Genomic DNA, 23,860 nt, shown 5'->3' with positions numbered 1-23,860 from the left:
CTTCTCTTAAGAACAAGTACTACTAGTAACTATAGCAAGGCCAAAAAAGACAAATCAATTCAGTTAAAATTGCCAAGCTGAATTTCAGTAGTACATGTGATCGGTGTTCCAGCCAAAAAAAAAAAAACATGGAATATTCATGCCCTTTCCTTTGTCACACTGGCCACTACGATTGGTTCAACAAGGACATGAGCAGAATAGGGCCATTTACATCGGCGAGTGACTCAGCTCACACAGCGACTGTTACTGCTCTGTCCGTGCGCTGCAGAGAGATCACGCACATTTACATCTCAAAGACCTTTTTTTTTTCCTTCTCTGTGCCTCTAACTGCACTGTACTGCTTGTCAGTTACTCGACAGCAACATCCACCGATTTTTTTTCGGTTTTCATGAAAAAAAAAAACGCTTCAAAACCAATGGCTCCATGTAAAATCTGGTCAAATTTTGTATTAAAAAAACAGTTTGATTTTTATAAAAACTTTACTAGGAAACGAGCGGTTTCTATTCTCGAGCCGGCTTGGAAGTGCAGTTTTTTCGTGAAAACTGGTTGGTTTTTGTCGGTTTTATAAACCCTAACTGCCACCCTATGATGATCTATCCATCTCTGAATCTCACTCTCACGACCAAAGTTTTTTGTTGTTGTCGTCACAGCTGGAAGAAAATGTGATTAAAAAAGAGAGAAAAAAACAGCCGACGAAAGAAGCAGCTTCTGATTGCAGAGATAACTACCACTGCAAGAACAAACTAATGGTGAGGATATGGTTGGCTTTGCTTGGCGTAGGTGTTAAGATTCAGAGATTCCTCCGACCATGCGAGAGATCTATCTTTGCTACTGCCTAATTGCCTATAGTGGCCGGTATAATGACCAAGGGGGTTACCTGTCCACTTCACTTCACCATAAGCTGCAAAATGCAATGGCTGCAATTGCATCACCACGTCTTACAAACGTACTTATTGCGTTCTGAAATAATTGGCACTTATACTATTCAAGTTTATTTCTCCTTTTTTCTATAAAATTTATAAATGTTGAAAATATGTTATTCTATCAAAGTGTGTAATATCATAAATTCAACACGGCTGTAATCAACGGTGTCGGTTATTCGATATTGGAGGGGGTATTCTTGTAGTTTTTTTTTTTAGATAATGAGTTCGCAAACATGCATTGCTTGAGATGGAGATAATCATGAGATGGTGAATTGGTGATGACTGATGACTGGTGATTTGGGTTTATGTTTTCTTAAAAGAAAAATTGGATAACCACCTCAGCCACTTCAACTGCTAGCTAAGCTAGACAATAGACAGATGTAGAGATGGATAGATGTGTAGCCATAGATAGCTTCTTAAAGCTCCAACACACTTATACCTGCAACAAGAAAAGAGCACAAATTACTTGCAAGTGAGCTAAAGTCCGGTAGCTAGCTAGCTAGATACCAACACACACATTTGCTGCCGTAGCTTACTAGATTATGGTGGTGTTCAACGAGATTAGTGTGGTGTTGGTTGGGAACTACCTTTCTCAGGATTAGAGAGCCATCATTTTTGTTCTGTGATTCCAGGTCAGTGAGCAGTTAAGCATTAATTGAAAAAAAAAAAGAAGAGTTGGACATTGACAGTTTGACACATTGTTGTTATTATTATCTAATGACTCCTGCAGAAATAGAGCACACTGCACCCATTCCGGAAAATCTCATGGTACCTTTGTCATTAATCATGCTGAGCACAGCACACATGGCTGCAGTGATTGCCCTGTGAAAATTCCTACTCCTGGCTACTACCCCTGCTCCTGATCCAATCAAGACGATGATTAAATCAGATCAAAGTTTGTGCTTTTCCAGCAAAAACACAGCTACTGCAAAGATAGATTTCAAAGCCATTTTTCTGAAAAGTTGCAAAGAAAAAGGGGTACAAGTGCCATGAACTAGTTCATGATGGGCCAGCAGCAGTGGATATCATGAGAAATAGATGGCGCTCTCAAAATTGCAAATCAATCAAGTGCCATTTTTAAGCAACACGTCAAACTGTGCAATGAGTAATCTGCAGGCCAAACAAGCTCATTTGCTCTAGATGAACTTCCAATGCAAATTACCAACACAACAACAGGCAAACACAAATTTCAGAATCCAAGATTATTCCACTAATCCATAAAATAATGCACCACTGAACCTCACATTTTGCAAAGAATTTAGTACTCACTAATTCTAGTATATTAAAACTCCTAATTAAGTTATCCTGACTCCATTGGAAAGAGTGAAAAGCACATCAAAAACCTCAGCGAACAAAAAGAAACAAAAGGCAAACGCATCATTTTAGTGGAGCCCCACCTTCACGGGCTCGCTGGCCGGTTCACCCACATCCTCAGCCGTCCATCACCCCCACGTCGGACGGCCAGATCTCCCGCCACGTTTCACCCCCGCCGAGACGTGCGTGTGGCTTACAGGTGGGTCCCACGTAAGTTTTCCCTCCACGAAGTGCCCTAAAAAAATATATAACCCCAGCGAAAAATTTTCGCGCTCACGCACGCACACACGCGGCGCACATGGGCCGCATTGATTGCGGCACGGCCCGGGCTGACCCACACGCCCACTGACGTGACGGCCCCACCTAGAGGTGGCCCCACACGTCATACTCTTGGAGCGGGTTTGGGTAGGGCTCCACGTTGCGGTGGGCTTTACTCCAAACCCCCCGCCTCTAAAAGGAGGAGGAGTTTAGTAGTAGCCTCTTTCTTCTTCCATCCATCGCCGCCGCCGCCGCCGCCGCATTCGCCGCCGTCGAGTCGTCGTCGTCGCCGGTCACCGCCGCCATTGGCGAGAAGCGGAGAAGGGGAGGGGAGTGGGGGGCATATCAATGGAGGGGGAGGAGGGGAGGAAGGGGAAGGAGGCGCTGAGCGGGGGGCACCTCTGCCACGTGTGCGGGTACCAGTACCCCAACGCGAACCCTAGCGCGAAGCTCCGCCGCTCCCACCGGAAGAACTGCGGGAAGGCGCCGGCCGCGGACGAGCGGGAGGAGGGGGAGGAGGCGGACGCCGCCATGGAGCGCAATGCGGGGGAGGGGCTCCTGCCAGGTACGGTTTATATTTGGTGTGCTTCTCCTTGGATTGGGTTGTCTCGGGTTCTTGGGTTTTTGATGGTTTCGCGCGTTCGTGTTCGCTGCAGTTAGAGCAGGAGGAGGTGAGTCGGAGGGGAATGCAGGCTCTCCATCGCTCGGATCTGCGAGAGGAGATGCTGATTTGGTGGAGGTGAAGGAGATTGCAGGTATAATCTCTAGTATTTTTTTTTCATCGGTAATTTTCTTTCTTGCTTTCTCGTTTACCGCTCAATCTATCTCGTGTATCTTGCTGGTAATTTTTCTTTGTTGCCTTTTCGTTTACCGCTCAATCTCGTGTGCTATATTAAATTCGAGGTTTTCGTGTGGGGTTCGTTGCAATTATCCTTGATTTTGCCTGCTTGCATTGTGAGATGTGAGAGCTGACAAAATCGATGATAGATCGCGATGATTGCTGCTAACTAAATCCGCAATCTTTCATAAGCTTTGCTTCTGCTGCGTGCAACGTTGTGCTTTTTGTTGTCTTGCTTGGTTTGTTGCTAGAGAGGCTGAAAAAGGCAAAAAGTATGGCTGCCTTTTGCTCATCAGTCCCCCCCTTGGAGAGGGACAGGAAACTCACATGGCATAGTGAGATGGTACTGTTCTGGGGTACTGGAGTAAAGGTCCGTGTGGTTCTTGGTTAGCATTAAAGCTGAAAGCATTGGTACTTTCTTGTTTTCTTTGGAGTTGGAGAGATACTTGTGTGAGAATGATGTAGAAATAGTTGGAGTGAATTGTTTTTCTGACTTGCAAACTGTAGATCTGAACTTTGCTGAGTCACTTGGTGTTGAGTGTTAAATAAAGTAGTAAATTCAAAGCGCTAATCACTGAGATTCAAGTGTTCCTTCCACCGTCTAGCACCTAGATTATCTCTCCGTGTTTCACGGCAAGTTGGTGGCTTGGTAATGTTAGTCAGCAGTAAGAAGCCTTTGCTTGTCTTTGTGGTCATATACTTCATTGGATTCTTTCTCGAAACTGGCAGTCAGACAAGGTGAACTGATTTGTTGGTTTCTTGGTACATCTTTCATGCTAAATATCCGACATATCTGTCATTACTCTTGTTGGTAGGTAAGATAGCTTAGAAGCTGTCTTCCTACACATGGTCTTACACCACATGCTATCCTAGTGACATGTGCGTTTGGTTTGCTATGCTGAATTGTTTAGTCTCCTTATGTGGATGCATGTCTCTTGAAATTTTGGTTGTATCCTTATTATAATACTGTGAAGTCATCTACTTGGACAGATCATTCAGGGTGTTGACATGAGTTTCTGTAATTTATTACCTAATTGTTGTGACTAGTCCATGTTTTTTTAAAGGTCTGTGGCCATGTTGTTATGTTGTATCGTCCATTAATTCTGGAGTCATTATGCTGCTAAGTTTCTAATGACTGCAATCCCATTATACTATTTACAGCAAACTCGTCTTTCGATTGTTTTATGGGCCCGATTTTCAGGGTTAGTCCTCTATATCAATATAAAGTTAGCTAGGGCAAACTTGTGCAGCAGTTACTTAAGACTGTGTTATTAATCAAATTATGAATTAGGCGTGTACAGTCTTCTGTGAATAGTAAATTATGAAATAGGTGTGTACAGTCTTTCCACTTTTTTGCGGTGATTTTTTATTGTCTTCTGTGAAACCTCTCATTTTGCTCCTATTAGCAAATAATGACAGTGAAAAGAGTGCTACTGTGGAAATACTAAATATATTAGGAAATAAACCTACGCAATAAAAATAGCTTTTATGGGTCTTATTTACACTCTTTAGTTTCCGTTAGTAATAACTCCCTATGTCCACAAGCTAATTTTGGTGCACATCAGGAATTTAGAGACATTTTCTCCCAATAACCTAGTATAGCTCACGTTATTAACTTATTAGAACATATCCTTTTCCACAATAACTTAGCATGAGTTCTTAACATTTCCTGTTACTTCGTCTAGTCTTTTGTATCCTTCCATGCTTTTATTGGAAACACCTTTAATGGTTACTGATTTATTATGCTGACAATCCTAGTAAAATATTAATGCTTTTGAGTTGTTTTTGATCATTCCTGCCATCCTTTGTTTCACTAATAAGTGTTCTTTTCCACGTTACTTATTATTTCATGTTTTAGTTCATCTAACAATGTGTTGGTTTGATTCTTTAATAGAACATGCTTCTCCAAACGTTACCGGAGTTCAAGTCATCACTGGTTACTGCAGTGAAGCTGGTGTGATTAATTGCGCAAGTCATTCTGATGAAATTACAAAAGAAGGTATGAAAACTAACTTATGAAGGCCTTGCACCAATGAAGTCAAAATTAAGTTGCAGAACATTACTCTGAAATTTCACCACTTGCAGTTGGACGTCCGGCTGAACGAGAAGATAGTCTTGATGAGTACCAGGACGCGTCTCCTTTTCTTCATCAACCAGATTCTGAAGTTGGTGCAGCAGTAGCACATAAGTCAGATTTTTCTATTGAAGAAATTAAGAATTTGGATAGTGTTTCACCAGCAGCAAGTGTAGCAGCAAATGAAATTTCTGTGGAAATGGATGGAGTATCGAAAGATCAGTTATCAGGACAACCCAATATGACTGATTTATCTGGTGAATCCATAGTTGGAAAAGAAGTTGAGCCTACTGTGATGCTTGAGAGTTCAGATGAATTCTCAGTTAATGTTCACAGTGATAATACATATATTGTTGACAGCAAACCTGATAAGACATCTGAGTTTATTGGTGATGTCAATGGTTCAACTTCATTTATTTCTGACCTAACATCCCAATCTACAAGTCCCATAATGGTTGAAAGCTTGATGGAAGATAGCATGGATGCTCTGCACATCATATCTGAAGTATCACCAAGTTTGGAAGAAAAAGCAGGATCAGCCAATGTTGAATCTGTAACAGAAAATTCCAGAATTGACTTTCTGCAAACTGAAGATCAACTGAAGCTCACCAATGCTGTAAATACCTTGACAGATTGCTCTTCACAGTACAAGTGTGTTAAAGATACTTTAGATGCCCAGCTGCCTGTTGAGAATCCGTTCCTGGGTAATTCAGTATGTTCTTTAGATGGTCATCAGAGTGACCATGTTGTTACTAATATGGATAGCATGTGGGGTTCTGATGATGAAGATATTTGTAGTGAAGGCATCAAAGCGAAGGGCAGTGAGTTGGGTTTTTCTTGTGAGGAGAACCCACAACATGTCGAGTTGGTTGATAAAGCAGATGAAAATCCTTCTGTAGAGAAGCCTAATGGATTATCAGAAGAGGTGGTCTGCAGCAAAGAGATTGGCCCTGAGGCTCCTATTATAGGCCAGGTCTCTGCAAGTCAGCATGTTGCCTTACTAATGGATCAAGTGTCCACAAAGAATCCGTTCATTCTAGATGATACCAGGAGCGACGACTTATTTGAGCTTCCAACTGAGAATTACCATTCGGAAGCACAAAATGTTGCTGAATCAAAGCTGCAAGTTGACTTTACACCTCTGCCATTGGATCAGCTGATAATTGCGGACCAAACTAGCATTGCTGAAGGCCAGCAATTTGTCATCTCAGGTTAGGATTGTTTTACCGTGGATTATGTACAAGCCAGTAATTCTATTTCTGCTGTATGTTTTTTAATGTCGTTAATTCATTGCTGAAATTTAATGCGTCCAGGCTATATATGCTTTAGTCTAGCTTTTATTTGACAGCCTGTACATGTTTGTTTGGTTTTTAAAGAAAATTGGTAAAAATGCTAAGCTGTGGAGGGAATTTATCTAAAATGTCACGTGGTTAAGGTGTTCAGGCAAATGATATTCTGCTTTAGTGCCTTACATGGATATAAAGAAGTTAAATCAACAGCGGTAGATTCTTAAATTATATGTACTACTTCCTGCATAAATGCTCACTCACGAGTCATGACGATGGCTTCACTTGCTTGCTGGAATTCACAGTAGACTTTTAAATCCTAATCTTGTTAGCAGTATTTTCTTGGGGATGGCTACTGTACAAACAACTTTTATCATAGTTTTCCTCTCTTTGCATGGCACATGTTGCCTTGTTATCACCTCTGGAGAGAATAGTGGATAATGGTAAAATGATTGTGAATACAGAGCTAGTTGCTCTGTATTGTCATATGTTAAAATCGTTTCAATTCTCCCTATTCCAATGTTACTGTATGACTTTCTTCTAGCAGACGTTACTAGTTTTGATTACATGGTATCAGTCACTGAAATTTGTTGCTCATTTCTGGCAGGTGATCGTGTACCAGCTATCTCAAGTACCTGTGGAAATGAACCTGCAGTTGGCACAGAGGATGTGTCTGTCAGTAGCACTTCTGATCCTGCGAAGAACATTTCCTTGCATGATGCCTCAGTGAACAATAGCCCACAGGAAGACGGGGAGCCTACAAGTGGCATCAATTTTGTGCCATCTGAAGTATTTCTTCCAGCAGAGTTTAGCACAATGCCTACTTCTCAGGATATCAATGCTCTCAAGAATGATGGTAACGAGAAGACGCCACTTGAAGACATAAGCACCAAGGATATGACTGCATCACTTAGTGAAGATAATGTTGAAGAAAAGAAAGAGACCGAAGGCACTAGTGTGAAGGAGATGAATTCAATACTGAAAGCAGACAATGTTGAAGAAGAGAAGTTGACTGATGACACGAGTGCAGAGAGGAATGCAATGCAGCACATAGATGACGCTGAAAAGAAGCAGGCTGCTGACACTGTTTCGAGGGAAACGAGTGCTCTACAAAACATAGAAGAAAGGGAAAACGTTGAAGATACTGGTGCTAAGGGAGTGCCGGCAGTAGGGAGCTTGGAAAATGCTGATGCGGAGAATCAGACTGAAGACACCAGTGCAAAGACAGAATGTAAATCAGATAATGCTGACAACAAGAAGCAGAGTTACGACACAAGCACAGAGGAGATGAATGCCAAGAATCAAGCTCAAGATACTTCCTCAAAGGAGATGAACACCATACAAAACACATGTAATGCTGAAGAAAAGAAGCAAACTGAAGACCCAGCTGTCCAGGAGGGAAACAAGCAGAAGGAAGGCATCTCTCCCACAGTAGCGAAGCAGAGTTCAGAAAGAGTTCATGTCCCTCTCAAGGTACTCCTAGCCGAGGCGAGTGTGGAGACGAAAGAAAAGAAAACCACTGCCAAGGAGCGTGTTTTGTCATTCAGGCGCCGAGTATCGAAGGACGACTCATCGTCGGCCAAGTCCGGGTCCCCAAAACCTGGTGCTGATGACAACAAATTCTGGAGCTCTCCAGCAAGATTGCCCGAGAACAATGCTGAGAAGAAATCCAAAGTAAGGAAGCAGCCATGGATGCCGTTCATTTGCTGTCACTCGGTGCACTAAGCCTGCCATCCATCTTCAGCAGCACAAAGCTTCTCCAAGCTGCTGCTATACACCATGTGCATGTTGCATCTTGAGTTATTATTGATAGCACTAGTAGTAGTAACAGTAGTAAAGGGCTTGGCTATGCTACGATGCTCTTTCTAGTATTTGCATTGGTCTACATTTGCCGCTGTAACTAAAGCTCCCCACATCTTTTGTGTAGATAGTCCATGCAAGTAAGATTGTTTGGTAATGTCGAGCTGATACTTGCTGATCTGCATTGATGTTCAGACTTTGTGAATCATGTGCGATTTTGATGTTCATAGTAAACTTGCTCGTGAATGGATGTGGATTCAGCCCTGTGCGCTGCATTGGATCTTAGACACTGTTTGAAACAAATTTTTTTTTCTTTTAACTAGAAAAAAGCCCATGCGTTGTAACAGGTAAAATCTATTCAAATCTTATTATGGTTATATGGGCTGTGTTTAGATCCAAAGTTTGGATCCAAACTTCAGTCCTTTTCCATCACATCAATCTGTCATACACACAACTTTTCAGTCACATCATCTTCAATTTCAACCAAAATCCAAACTTTGCGCTCAACTAAACACATCCATGGTTTAGTTTAAATCTTATTATGGTTATATGGTTTAGTTAAGATGAAATTGACTGTTGGAATTCGCTTGGATATATATATTTTTAGAAAATCATGAGCTGCAGTTAGGAGTCCGTTTGTCTAAAGTTAGCACGTGAGTTTTCTTATACGACTCATTCTGTATTAAATTGGAATTCGCTTGGATATATATATTTTTAGAAAATCATGAGCTGCAGTTAGGAGTCCGTTTGTCTAAAGTTAGCATGCGAGTTTTCTTATACGACACATTCTGTATTTTCAAAAGAGAACGAACTTAAAAACCGACTCAAATATGGATCAAATATAGATATGTATTTTCAAAAGCGAACAAATTAAAAAACCGACTCAAATACGGATATGTATTTTCAAAAGCGAACGAAATAAAAACCGACTTATATATGGATGACGTACCAAAGTACCGGTAAAACATCTTCAATTTTTATAATAGTAACGACTTATGCGAGAATTGAGCAACTTTCTATAATAGTAACGACTTATGCGAGAATTGAGCAACTTTCTGGCATACTTGTACGACAATTTTGTATAGCAAATTTGTGCGTTCCATTCCACAAAACTTGACTACGCCATGTTATTATCTGATTCAGATTTTGGAATCACTTTTTTCTTGGCAACTTTTAATAATAAACTTTGTAGTAGTAATTCGTCCATCAATTTCAGTCTTTTTTTTTTCAGTCTCCATCGTCTCACTCAAATGACGCCTACGTTGTGATACAGTGTGGCCCAAACACTTGTAGAAGTTGAATTTAGTCTTACATATTCATGGAGTGATATATTTTATATTAATCTATGTTGTTAAATTTTTGTTTTATTTTTTGATAACTATTTATATACTCCCTCCGTTTCATTTTAAGTGCAGTTGTAGTTTTCTGTGTCCGACGTTTAACCGTTTATCTTATTTGAAATTCTTTTAGGCAAAATTTGCTAGTATTTTTGTTGTTATTAGATGATAAGACATAAATAGTACTTTATGTATAACTTATTTTTTAAAAAAAATTTAAATAATACGGACAATTAAATATTAGATACGGAAACCCGCAACTGCAAAATGGGACGAGGAGTAACATGCAAGCGAGTGGACCTAAAAGTGAACTTATTCCTATTCGGATTGCCGTGCGGGCCAATCAGATAGAGTTTCGGCTTCGGCTTTGTTCCCGCGACCGTGATCGATTCCGAGTCGGCGCGGGAGATATCCATCCCAGTATAAATCTTACGAGCGGCGGGCGCTCCTCCTCCTCCACAGATCGCTTAGGGTTCGCGTTGCAAATCAATCAATCAAGGCGCGTGAATTTCTGGGACGCTCTTCATCGATCGATCCATCCATCCGTCAGCATGTCGGCGATCCTCATCTGTAGCGTGGCTGCAGCGTCTGCTTCAGCCAATACGTCGGCGGCGATGAGGAGGACGCGCCGCGCGCGAGATGGCGGTGGCGCGCCGCCGCCGCCGCCGCCGGCCGGGTACTCCGCGGCGGCCACGGCGGCGAGTGTTCCGGCGTCTCTCCTGTTGATTCTGGGGTCGTGTTTGGTGGCGGCGTGCATATTGTTGTGATCGCGCGACGGCGACGTGAAGCCTCTTTGGCGGTGGCGCGCGGCGTGGCGTTCACGACTAATTTTGATCGGAATTTAAGTAGTAGTTTCTGGGATTGATTGTTTCTCCCATTTTTATTCCTTTTGTTACTGCTAAGTTTTATATATGTCGGAACAAGCTATAGGAAGATTAATGTCTATATTTAATCAAGATATATTGTTTTTTTTCTGATTTATATTAATATAGGAAATATTTATGACCTAGAGTAAGTGTGCGCTTAAAAAAACACGAATAATATGGAATGATCTAATATCGAATAATTAAAAAGGTTAGACCTCGAAGAAATCAAGTGTGAAGCTAGCTATCCGTGGGCGTTTCTCAGAGTGTGTGCTTACACATTGATGAATTGGTCGAAGAAATCAAGTGTGCGTCGATGCGATGATTCTGACGTCGCTAGTAGTAAACTTGCTCATGAATGTGGATTAATTTTGGCATCTTGCGTTGCCTAGCTTGGAACACGAGATGTTTTAACGATGCAAATTCCCGTGTTAGATGATGCCTACTAATCTGTTCCGACCCTGTTTCTGAATAGCTGGGCCGAGTGGCCCACTCTATGTACATAAAAATCTCTCTTAACTATGTTCTACATGGTTAAGCTTCTGACGTTGCTTCTAAATCGACTATATTTCTAAATGGTTCAGCCGGCTCTGTTTCTAAATGGTTGGTTGAGCCACGGATGAAGAAGCTGCCTATTAATCTCCCGACTTCTGGCAGCGTTCGTTTATCCAACAAACTGTTGGATGAAATTTTGGATTATCGTGGCACGCTTTTTAAACTATTAAACGGTGCGTTTTGTGCAAAAACTTTCTATATGAAAATTGCTCTAAAATATCATATTAATCCATTTTTCAAGTTTTGTAATAATTAAAACTCAATTAATCATACGTTAGTATCACCTCGTTTTACATGAAACGTTTAATTTTTATCTTCATTTTTCATCTTCAGGAGATTCAAACCAATCGACTCGAAATAATGGTTGAGCCGTGGATGAAGAAGAACAACGACGCATTCGCTAAGTTTCGAGTAGTTTCCTGGTGATTACTGATTAATTGTTGTTCTTTCCCTTTTCTTTTGATTCTGATTATATATATCGAAATAAAGAAATATTATTGTACTGCATGGATATAGATGAGTTTGACGCACATGCATCACTTGCTCAGAGTAAAAAACTAATTCTGAAATGTCTGCTGCACGGCTTATTGCGTGGCTGTGAACGTCCGCACCGCCAGTTTGGTGGTGATGAGGCACCCACGAGCATTCGCGCTACGTCGACAGTTTCGCGGCCACGTTGTCCAAGGTTCCGGTGTATTGTTACACGGTTGTGGCGGCTTATTTCGCCGTGGCAGCGGTATTGGCGCGGTGGCCATTGCTCAATGATCGTTGAAGTAGGAATTAAGTATGGCCAATTGCTAGCTCTAAAATTTGATATATCATATATGATCTCTCTAAATAGCTTATTCATACAATGGGACTGATCGGAACTGCTGGCTGCTGCAGCCATCACGGCTATGGCCCTTTTTGGCTGCTGCTGCTGCAGCTGATTTTTAGCTCTCGCAGCCGTAGCTGCTGCAGCAGCCAGCACTGCCGATCACACTCAATAGTTTTATATAAATTATATATCGCATCATTAATACTTTGGTCTACGTATTACACTCACGTAATATCTTGAAGCTCATGTTGTAGCTAGATATAAATTTATAACTCGTTTTTCTTCTCACCTCTTCTCTCTTATTCACATGTGTTTAAACCTATACTGGCTAGTACAGTACTTGCTCTTAGATTCATTGAGCGTGTGATGCTCTCTCTACGATAGCGAAGGCGACACAAGCCGCAACGCAGGCGACGGCCTTGGGCTCGCTGCACAGAACCGACCGCGACGGCCCATGTACTTCCACAGTCTCGCAGGTTCTCGGCCCAATCGAGACGTTCGCGTGGGCCGTGATTTTACCGGCCCACTCGCGGCGGCCCATCTCACCGAGCCCACCGCCTAGGGTTCTCGCGCCGCCATAAGAACCCCTTCATTCCCCACCCAGCCGCCGTTCCTTCCTTCTCCCCTCCCGCCGCCGCCGCCGCCCGCCGCAGGGGTTCGCGAAGGTAACGTGCGCTCCGGCTCGCCGCCGCGTGGTTTTCCGGTGACGTTCTCCTCCCCCCCCGTATCCCTAACGCGGCTGTTTTTCGCGTGCAGATGGCGGTGCCGTTGCTGACGAAGAAGATCGTGAAGAAGCGGGTGAAGCAGTTCAAGAGGCCGCACAGCGACCGCTACATCGGCCTCAAGGTTTGCATCCTCCCCTTCCTCAAATCCCTCGCTCGCCCCTCCCAGGATGCAAGATGCGCTGCTGCTACGCGCGAGCCGGATGCATTTTTTTTAACGGTGTTTCTGATGGTATAATGCATGCTAGAGTGATGTTGAAATATGGTCATCCGATGCTTAGGAAAACAGTTTATATGCCTCTAATTTGTAATTGTAGCTTAGGCAAGGCTACTCTCAAATGAGACGAGGATGTTTGTTGATATCTCTCGCTACTAGCTAAATTGATTCTGTCTAAAGTCTAGACATGATGGCTAATCATGTAAAGCTAAGATTTACACATGTAGCTTGAGCATTGTGCTGTCTTTGTATGCCTAAAGACAATGGATTCCGAATAAAAAGGCCATCTAATGCAGGCTTACTCATTTACATGAAACTTTCGAATTGAGATAAAAAAATTGAATTGGTCGTGTTTTTGATTTTTATGTTTGATGTTCAGAGTGAAAGGAAATGATGGCTTAGTAAAAGGTCTGAGTGAGAAAACATTTTCTTAAGTGAACATTGGGGGTAAAGGAAGAGGGCCCTAGCTCTTGCACTAGTGTAGCATTGTGGCTCTCGCAACCTCTTCTACAGCAATTACTTCATTGCTTTGTGAAGTGGGTTGGATCAAAAGGCGTGGGCTTCATTCTGAGTATGAATGCTTGCCTAGACTTCTCCCTACATTTTTTCCCGATGTTCACTTAAGAAAATCCTGTTTTTTGCATGATAACAATCCTTATGTCTGATCCTTTCAGCGAACAACTTTTGCAGTTGCATATATTAGTGGGTGAACTTCTTAAGTGCAGGACTTAAGTTCTTATTATCGTGTTACATATGAAGTTCCTTATATGAACTGTCATTTGGATGTACTCTCCAAAGTTGCATAATTGATAGTCATTAGTATTTAGTTATGATAATCATTTATGTTGTAATCCCCATCGTGTGCACAGTATACCACTCAAACAACTTTGTTTTAAAATGAACTGCTTCTAGAACCAAAAGGCTAGCTGCTTATAGTTGTATTCTGTGTTTAACTAACAAATTATGGATGTGTGAAAGGATAGGTTCATAGGATAGGCTAGCTTTTAGGATTTTGGCATGCTGATGATTTGTTTCTAACTTGAATACACTTCTCCGCTTATTTCTTTTGTGTGCTGCCTTGCTTAAATTTGGTGTTCTTTTTACTTCCCTATATGTAGACAAGCTGGCGCAGGCCAAAGGGTATCGACTCCCGTGTCAGGAGAAAGTTCAAGGGATGCACTTTGATGCCTAATATTGGCTACGGTTCTGACAAGAAGACGAGGCATTACCTTCCCAACAAATTCAAGAAGTTTGTCGTCCACAATGTCTCTGAGCTGGAATTACTTATGATGCACAACAGGTAACACATGCTGCCGATTCAATTTAGTGACTGAAGTTGAGAACTGAATATTCTGAAGTTCTATGCTATGCTGTCCACTCTTACAAACCTTGCTAATGGTTAGGATTAATTCTTGTTATTGCACATTTCATACAAACAGGACATACTGTGCTGAGATCGCTCACAATGTCTCAACGAAGAAGCGCAAGGAGATCGTGGAGCGTGCTGCACAGCTTGATATCGTGGTCACCAACAAGCTTGCCAGGCTTCGCAGCCAGGAGGACGAGTAAATTGTTACGCTGGTTGAGCTGTTTTTTGGTCGCGTTGTTTGTAGGAGGAACATTACCCTGCTTCGAGAAGTTCACCTAATCGTTGTGTAATTTTCTCATGTAAACGTCCTTAGGATTTCAGTAATGAGCTGTGCTCCTATAATTATTTACTGTACTCGACTTACCTTTTCCCATGTACACTGATATCGGCAGTCAGATGAGAAAATTGCATGCTTTGGGCACTATAGTTCTACATTTTTACTGCTCTCTGATGAAGCACTAATAGAGGATAAATAATCTCTTGTGATCGTCGAGGACCTGCTGAATGCGCATCGCATTGCTGCGAACCTGCGATGTTTGGAACATGAATAATCGTTGATGGGCTCTATATTTCCTCCGCATTCCTTTGTAAATTGTAAGAGACTACAAGTCATAATTTGCCATTCTACGATGTATAAATTGACACTGTAAAATGTAAATTGCAGATCTCAACGCTTAAATTTATTCAATTGAGTTATGATTATGAAAAAAGAGATGTAATCATACTTTGCCGTTAAATGCTTCGGAAGTTCGGATCGGTCGACCGAGCAATCGGGTTCTCATGCAACCACCTGCACCCTATTATCTTGCAATCCCTTTTATCTATGCATGTATGCATCTAGCAATATTTAAAATATTTTTTTCTCCTAATCTATTTATTTCATCTATGATCGATCAAACCATTTTATTTATGGCAATTAAAAACTTTGCATCAAGACATCACACGATTTTATTCTAATAAAAGGACATAAGTTTGGAACAATTATAACCCCTCAATTCATAGCGATTTGTTTTAACATCTATTTTCACTATGTTTTAGATTTTCTTTTTAAATGTTTCAATGCCTGTTTTCTTCATCACGTAGAGGTTAATATTTTATTCGATGATCAATAAAACATTTGACCACCAATTTTTTTTCAAAGGAAATGGGACGATCATTTGTAGTTTTCTCCTAGTTTGTCACGTCGGATTTTGTAAAAAACTGTTTCTACTACGTGTATAAATATTTTTCCTTGAATCAAATCAAACTACTCTGACAACAACTAGTTTATACTCTGCATCTAACGAACATTAAAACCCAAATCAAAACAGCCCAAGAGATTCAGGAAGAATAATAATAATAAAAAAAAGGCCATGCTGCCGCTCTATAAACAAACAGTCACCCTTCGCCCTCCTCGCGGAAAATCCTAGAAACAGAAAGAAATCGCACTCATGGCGAAGCCGCAGCTTCTTCTGGTCGTCGCCGCCGCCGCACTGCTACTCGTCGGTAAGTAGCCTCGATCCATGGCCATGGGGGGCGCCCCTCACCCCCAACGCAGCGACATCTCTGATCCGATCTGAGCCTGACTCCTCGCCTCGTCTTGCAGTTGCAGCCTCCGCCAAGAAATCCGGCGACGTGACGGAGCTCCAGATCGGCGTCAAGGTAACCCGCTCCTCCCAGGGGGATTACCCTGCCCTCTCGCCTGTGTTTCCAGGCGTTGGTTCTCTTGCGCTCAAAGACTGTTTGTATTCTTGCTTGGGCTGGATCGGCTCTAGTTGACTGACGCAAGAATTGTTTGTTTAGAATTTCGGATTTTATTGGGTCGAGGGGCGCGTGCTTCGTGCGTATTAGATCATGTCGCTGTATCGCGAATTGTACGGGAATTAGTTTTTGGTGGAAACAATTTGTGAGGGGTGGTGTTGTGAGGCGGGCGAGTTTGCCTGATTCAACTGGATTCACATCTGAATCTATAGTTCTTTCTTCTTTTTTTTTTCATTGGAATGCAAAATGTTCTGAAGAAAGCGGAAAATTGAGGCTCTTTTGTGGAATTGATTGGGCAGGTGTTACCTTGGGTTTTGATCAAGGTTTTCCTTCGGGAAGTTTAGCCTTCTATTACTGTATTTCCTGTACATTTTAATTGCTATCAAAATTAGTTCATGGAGAAATGAATCTCTGCGTGAATAATTGCTTCAGGGCTTTTAGGTTCCGTAGTTCTAATATCCCATTTGCCATCGAGTAAAGCTACTTAACAAATCGTAGGAGGAACTACAAACTAATACTCCCTTCGTTTCTAAATATTTGACGTTCGTTGACTTTTTTAAACATGTTTGACCGTTCGTCTTATTCAAAAAATTTAAGTAATTATTATTTTTTCCTATCATTTGATTCATTGTTAAATATACTTATATGTATACATATAGTTTTACATATTTCACAAAAGCTTTTGAATAAGATAAACGGTCAAACATGTGCTAAAAGTCAACGGTGTCAAATATTTAGATATGAATGGAGTATTACATAGTACCTTCCTGTAAGGGACAGGGCGTCTTGAACATATGACCTCGGACATAAATTTATTCTCTACCATAGGATAATCTGAAATATTGGTGTTACGCTGCCATTTCTTATAGGAAAAAAAATAAAACAAAAATTTAGCTTGCCCCACGCAGCATATCTTCAGAATTAGTACAGCCTTGCCATGGAAAGAACATTGTAATTGTCACCACATTGGTCCAAAAATATGCATTTTATTTATTTTGATGCTCTAGAGAAAACGGTAGCCTTTTACAAAATAAATGGCTCTTTCAAGAAGCTGGATCTCAAATTTGTGTGCCATATAGAATTTAGATAGTTTACATATCATATGCTACTTTCATTTTGATATATTTATTTTATTGGGCTCATATAGTCATATATTTGTGTTGTGACCTTGTTTCACTTGCAGCACAAGCCAGAATCCTGCAGCATTCAAGCTCACAAAGGTGACAGAGTTAAAGTTCACTACCGTGTAAGTTTGATATTCTGCTGTATGGCCTGTTTTGTTTTTATTTACTGGCATCACTTTATTTATGAAGCCTGTAGTTCACTTGGCCTCTGTCATCCATTTACAGGGAAAACTTACTGATGGAACAGTTTTTGATTCTAGCTATGAAAGAGGTGACCCAATCGAATTTGAGTTGGGCACTGGCCAAGTGATCAAAGGTAATAGTAATGGTCCCAATCAATAGCTAGCTACTCATTTAATTTTAGTATTGTTTAAAATTTCAATGCTCCATTGTCTATCTAAAAATTTCAATACTCCATTTGTAGGGTGGGATCAGGGCATTCTGGGCATGTGCGTTGGCGAGAAGAGGAAGCTGAAGATCCCTTCAAAGCTCGGTTATGGTGCTCAAGGGTCACCGCCGACCATCCCTGGTATGTCGTTTTGTAGTTCTTGTCTCTTGAGTTTATGCCGCTGTCAAGTTAGAATGGTACATCCTTTTCAAGAGAAGTTGTGTATATAATAAAAATAGTTTATCATACAACAGCACATGGCCACATTGTCTGAGGGAGCTGCTGCAATGCTATATTTTTTCTAGTCGGGACTTTTTCACTACATATATAATATATCTGATCTGATCTGGTGTTGTTATGTTCCGGCCTGCAGGTGGAGCGACTCTCATTTTCGATACCGAGCTTGTTGCTGTCAATGGCGAGCCAGCCAGCAAATCCGATGAGGACGATGATGACAGCGAGCTTTAGATAGCCAGGATGGTTCACATCTTACGCGCCAAAACAAAGTCTAGTTGTCGAATCAAATAGTGAGTAGTGAAATGCAATGCATTTCAAATTCAGGACCCCATAGAGAAATCAACTCTCTTTTTTTTTTTTCACCATGACCTTATCTGCTATTTTATAACATAAGCTTCTATTTAACTTTTAGCCTTTCTGAACAATTGCATGATCTGTGATGCATCTTTTGTTCCAAATTGTAGACTTGTTTTGCGCTTCGTTTTGTTTGGAAAATGGTTACAAACATAACTGCTGTGCCGGTTTGGCTTCTATGTGTGATATAGCATCCGAATTGTATGAAGTTCGAAGTGGACATATCCAGGCTAAAACCTGATCAGTTTGATTTAATTTGAGTTAATTTAGCTTATACTCCCCAAACAAATTCTGGTAAAGAATAGTACCACATGATTAAGGAGATCAACAAACTTTTTCCCAAACAAATACAAACGGAAATCCGTAAACCTGATTCGATTTGCATCAGCTGCCACCGCAATGTAGCCTTTCAGGGGTGAAATCCCAGATCATATATGCAAACTAAATCCGTGAAATTTCTACCCCCAGACCCTCAAACTAAATCCGTTTAAATAACCAAGAATTGCAATTAGAAATTGCATAAAGATGTTCACAGAAGAGGGAGGCAAACAAAATGCTATGATTTGCTTGCATTTTCTTCAGTCTACCGCACTCTCGTTCATCTCGGTGAAAATCAATTCAATTCGAATTCTCATTTCCCAATGTCAAATCTCAGCAAAATCTGGGCCAGAAATCTGAACTCAAAATCTTAGTTGGGCCTTATCGGCCGTGACGGCCCATTACAACTCAGCGCGCCTATGGACTCCACCATTCTAGGGTTCCTGGATATAAGAAAACCTTCTCTCCTCCCGAACTCCTCCACGCCGCCGCCGCCGCCGCCACCTCGCCGCTGCTCCGACCGGTCGAAGGTGAAACCTCTCGTCGTCACAGATCCTCCTCCTACCCCCCCAAGCTTCCGGTTTCCGGCTGTGGTCGTCGTTCTCACATCTTTGGAAACGGGTTTCGCGTGCAGATGGCGGTTCCATTGCTGACGAAGAAGATCGTGAAGAAGCGGGTGAAGCAGTTCAAGAGGCCGCACAGCGACCGCTACATTGGCCTCAAGGTAGTAGCTCTCCCTCTCTCTCGCCGTTGCTTGTTGCTGTGTGATGAGAGAGCCATGTGGTCTGTTCTTGGATGGATTCCATAGCTTTCCCGGTTGATTCGTGTGGATCCAATTTTGTTTTGCTTATTCCGTATAATTAAAAGCCCCTGGATCGTTTTGCCTTGTTGCACAGTAGATTTAGTTCTGCAATTAACTGTAATGCGCGGTGTTTCGCTTTCATTCAGGCGTGTAAAGCGTTCGTGTGCAACAGGATGAATCACTGGATTAGTACATTGCACTGCGACAATAGTTCATAATATTTGCAAGAAATTACAATATAGTTTTGGCTGTGTAGAGTTCTAGGTAGTCGGTGTTGGATGCCTTGCCTGTCACGAGTGTATAGAGCCACAATATATAAGCATTTAGACCAGCTTTGTCTTGTCGACTAAATTCATTGCATCACTGAATTAGTTTGTATATTTTTCGCAAAAAGTCATATGGAGTAATATTTGCTAGGCAAGTAACAGAGATTCAGTACGCTTGATCATTGACACAACACAACCAGTTATCTGTTTTGGTTTGGATCATATTTTGGTGTTTTTTGTTCTTAATATGTTTCGTGCTATGTTTGCCGAAGCAGCAATCTGATTTGTAATGGTTTACTTCTACCGTTACGTGTAGACAAGCTGGCGCAGACCAAAGGGTATTGACTCACGTGTCAGGAGGAAGTTCAAGGGATGCACATTGATGCCCAATATTGGATATGGTTCGGACAAGAAGACCAGGCATTACCTGCCCAACAAGTTCAAGAAGTTTGTGGTGCACAACGTCTCAGAGCTGGAGCTGCTTATGATGCACAACAGGTATGCAACTTTGTGATCTTCATCACAACAGTTGATTCCGGGAGCATCATCTATTTCCTAAGTTCAGTGTTCTGTTGAGTTTCTCAATCAAGTATTATTTGCTAACACTTGTCTTTCTGCAAACAGGATGTACTGTGCTGAAATTGCTCATAACGTGTCCACGAAGAAACGCAAGGAGATAGTGGAGCGCGCTGCTCAGCTTGACATTGTCGTCACCAACAAGCTTGCCAGGCTACGCAGCCAGGAGGATGAGTAGTTATTTTGGACTTGGTTTTTGCCTGCAGTAGACTTGCACATCATGAATATTGTTCTACGTATTTGTTTACATCAGGATCCGAATATTCTGAGAGCAATTTGCTATCTGGAATTATTTGTGACTCTGGCAATGTATGATTGCCATATTACTATTTTGAGTATAGCAATTTTGACGTGAAAGAAATGTCGTTGTTTAATGAATGTTGAAAAATATATTTCCATGAATGCCCTGTCACTTTTCTTTCCTTGTGCAATTATTTGCTGTTGAAAGCATGACTCAATGTAGAGTGACGCAAATTAAGATTTATGACGGTTTTGTTACTGTTATGCACTGGAGAAGAAGATTTTCAAGTTCAGATTCATGTTTCTGCCTGCCAATTGGAAATTGGGATAAGCATTGTCACCTGAAATTTCACCCATTGTAGCAGCATTGATTGGGGATTTTTATCTAATGCATTAATATCAGATAGCCTTGACAATGCTTGTTGAATTTTCTGGCTCCATTTCATGCTGATCGATTAATATAAGTGATTCATGCTGTGCTTACAGTCACCTTCTGGTTGCCACACTGGCATATCCATGATGTCACTTCAGCATGCTTGCAATTGAGACAACATGCCCTGCATCTTCTCACAGAATATAACTTCAGTTAGAGTGTGTTGCAAAGAAAAGTTCATTTGTTGGAACCTGTAATCTATTCCAGCAGCGGGCAATTCAGAACTCGTGTAGTCGTGTAAACTAAGTTTCTCTTCTTTCTCCGATTTTCAACTCTTCAACCAATAGTAGTAGCGTGTAACCATTGACAAGACATCAAATACCTCAAATTTTTTGTTAACTCCAGTCCAGTCTGCTCCTCATTTCTGACAGAAAAATGCACATTGGCCCTGGAAATTCAGAATTAGCAGTCTTGTTCTGTTAGTTCAGATCCACCAAACTTTTAAGCTGTTGGTTCAGATCCAACAACCTCTAAAACCAACAGCAATGACAGAATTAAGGGGCAATAAACCAGATGAAGAAACCATAATTTTATATGGCAAGGCACAAGTTTGGTAGTAACATCCCATTGCTGTTATGATACTAATGAGCCCATTTGCTGAAGAAGATCCTGTCAACTTGCAGCTGCATTTTGCAAGGCCTGCAGGAAAGATGAGAGAAGCTGCCCAATTGATGGCCATAATTTCCTCCTAACCCTTCCCTGATGAAACTGGAATTATTGAGGCACTGAACCCAACCTCCTTGCAAGGCTACTTGATTAGGACAAAAAAAAACAATCATGAACAGCAGCAGCCATTGGATTCTTTTACACGGTTAGTTAGTCAATACTGCTGAATAATTAAGCACCCTAATGCAGTAATTAGTACCGTGTTTAATCATAGTACCATGGTTGCTTCACCAAGACACCTACTGGTACCAGTCCAATTTGCAGCTGAGCTGGTGGCTCTCGGACACCAACCACTATACCCTCTAGCACCGGCGCCGGCGCCGGCGAGTCGGCGACACCAACTCCGGCGAACAGCCGGCCGTGCCGGTGACAGTGAATTCAGCTACTCCTGCTTCTGGTCAAGCTGGTCTATGATCTTATTTAATTTTCTTTGATTGCTTAACTGATAGAATTAGAGTAACGATGCATGTGACTTTGCAGCAGCAGCAGGCAGCAGCATCGAGGGTGATGTAATTAGAGTAAGAAGCATGCAATTAGCTGAACATACATGCTGCCACAAAAGTCTTAGATTTCCTTGGCGAGAAGGGGAGCAAATCCATTGCATTTGGTACTCCGCTCTGTACTAGATGTTCTCGTTTACTTGGTAAGTGCTCCTGTGCCCTCTTGTCTCCTCTGTAGAGAGAGAGAGAGAGAGAGAGAGAGTAGTACTCTTGGGGAATGTATTGAGTAAGGTTTTAAATTATGAGATGTACAAATTTTATGGTTCTTGGAGGGTACTATAGGGTACCTTCAATTTAAGTAAACATCCACGAGTATATGCAGTAAGTTCTTGGGATTAAATCATAAGAAAATGCAAGGTCCTAAGTAACCGAACTATGGTCAGAGCTTTTACCACTTAACTTTTTTTTAAAAAAAAACACAAGTATAATATTAGATACCACAAACCTCGCTATATCATTTGCGTATACTCATAACATACAAGTTCTGAACAATAGTTACAGTCAAATTTAGAAATTCCTTTTGCGGATAAATAGTACATATACATGGTAAAACAGAAATGTTTTACCTGAGGGAGTACCAGCCAAATTCATCCAGACTAGGAGTATAGCTTATTTCTCGGAAGAGAGCACATACTTTAAACAGACCAATGCATACATGTACGGTGCATAATACCTCTAAGTATTTTATTTTTCTCTAAGAAAATTCTAGTAGAACATCAACTTGCACTGCACTGCAGTCTGTGCAGATCCAGCTAAGAGCAAGTTTAATAGTATAGCCCACTACTAGCTTTAAATCATCTATAGTCAATGTAATAGCCAATTCATATAATAGTTGCTTACTATACTATTAATATCTGGTCACACCTGTCATACACACATTACATCTTAGAGTCTGTACTGCAGCTGGCTACAAATATGTAGCCCGCAACTCTTCTCTCTCTTCCTTTATCTCTTTAGAGCAATCACAATGTATGAAAAAGGTGACCTTAAGGCAATGATTGCACTTGTAAAGTGAGCTATATACATTGTGGAAAGTAGCATTAGCTTAGGGTGCACCTTATGCTTAAGTTCTACCACAAGCAAAAAGAAAATATTTTTTCTCTCTCATTCACTTCATGAACAAGAGATGAAACAATTATTTTTCTATTCTATGTGGGTCATCTTGTGGCTAAATTCTAACCATAGCATTGTGGGTATGGCTATAACAATGGCTCACTATTCATATGACTCACTTTAAGGTTACACTACACCACAAATATCGAGGATGCCCTTAAAATATGTTTATAGCCGGCTTATAATGTGCTATTGTACCTACTTTAACCCTCTCTCTGCATATGTTTCAGGTCCCATTTTTTAATATACAATTAGAGAAATCTTCCAAAATCTTCAGTGGTAGTCCAGGAAGGAAGCACTAAATATTTTGCAGGCACAGGTTTGACGATCAATCACGGGACCAATTTAATTTTGTTTACTTATGCGTGTTCATCGCCGGAGATGGCACAGCACAGGGGCAAAGTTTGGCTTGGCCTTCTTCTTGTGTTGAATTGTCAGGGCATTGATCCGTCGCTGTCTGCAGCCTAGTACTGTTCAGATAAGAGAGCCTCTGCATGGGAGCTATGAATGATTAGATTTTTAGCTTTGTATGGTTGGAGAGTAGAAATCTCATCAGTGGAGTGTAAATAAAACTGTAACTAATCAGGTTTGTTCAGAGCAAGGAAGTGAAAAGGTAGAACTCTATATAAATTTTCCCATTTCTGACGAAATTCAGACTTTTCGGTGCACCGGAACCTTTTCATTCGGAAGGCTAGATCTCTCTCCTTTGCTCATGGAATTCGGAGTGTTT

At 41.3% G+C, this 23,860-nt stretch overlaps 4 protein-coding genes across 4 annotated transcripts; all 4 read left to right on the top strand.

The window, feature by feature from the left end:
- Window positions 1-2,828: 2,828 nt before the first annotated feature.
- Window positions 2,829-8,687, top strand: LOC127784821 (uncharacterized). Its single transcript, XM_052312213.1, has 5 exons — window positions 2,829-3,060; window positions 3,152-3,250; window positions 5,228-5,332; window positions 5,419-6,618; window positions 7,301-8,687. Exons 1-5 carry the CDS (start codon window positions 2,844-2,846, stop codon window positions 8,416-8,418), a joined length of 2,739 nt encoding a protein of 912 aa, XP_052168173.1. The 5' UTR covers window positions 2,829-2,843; the 3' UTR covers window positions 8,419-8,687.
- A 3,962-nt stretch (window positions 8,688-12,649) lies between these two features.
- On the top strand, window positions 12,650-14,798 carry LOC127784472 (60S ribosomal protein L32-1). The gene is made up of 4 exons (XM_052311787.1): window positions 12,650-12,730; window positions 12,822-12,911; window positions 14,123-14,304; window positions 14,444-14,798. The coding sequence occupies exons 2-4, from the start codon at window positions 12,822-12,824 to the stop codon at window positions 14,571-14,573; spliced, it is 402 nt and encodes a 133-aa protein (XP_052167747.1). The 5' UTR covers window positions 12,650-12,730; the 3' UTR covers window positions 14,574-14,798.
- Window positions 14,799-15,712: 914 nt separating this feature from the next.
- Window positions 15,713-18,424, top strand: LOC127784471 (peptidyl-prolyl cis-trans isomerase FKBP15-1-like). The gene is made up of 6 exons (XM_052311786.1): window positions 15,713-15,858; window positions 15,959-16,014; window positions 17,297-17,359; window positions 17,463-17,553; window positions 17,662-17,766; window positions 17,999-18,424. Exons 1-6 carry the CDS (start codon window positions 15,804-15,806, stop codon window positions 18,091-18,093), a joined length of 465 nt encoding a protein of 154 aa, XP_052167746.1. The 5' UTR covers window positions 15,713-15,803; the 3' UTR covers window positions 18,094-18,424.
- Window positions 18,425-18,953: 529 nt separating this feature from the next.
- On the top strand, window positions 18,954-20,652 carry LOC127784470 (60S ribosomal protein L32-1-like). The gene is made up of 4 exons (XM_052311785.1): window positions 18,954-19,064; window positions 19,169-19,258; window positions 19,919-20,100; window positions 20,227-20,652. Exons 1-4 carry the CDS (start codon window positions 18,954-18,956, stop codon window positions 20,354-20,356), a joined length of 513 nt encoding a protein of 170 aa, XP_052167745.1. The 3' UTR covers window positions 20,357-20,652.
- Window positions 20,653-23,860: the final 3,208 nt, after the last annotated feature.

This window comes from Oryza glaberrima, chromosome 9 (genome assembly GCF_000147395.1).
Source record: "Oryza glaberrima chromosome 9, OglaRS2, whole genome shotgun sequence".
NCBI lineage: Eukaryota > Viridiplantae > Streptophyta > Magnoliopsida > Poales > Poaceae > Oryza > Oryza glaberrima.
Note: the sequence above shows the minus strand (reverse complement) of the source record. Positions and strands in the feature narration are given on the sequence as shown.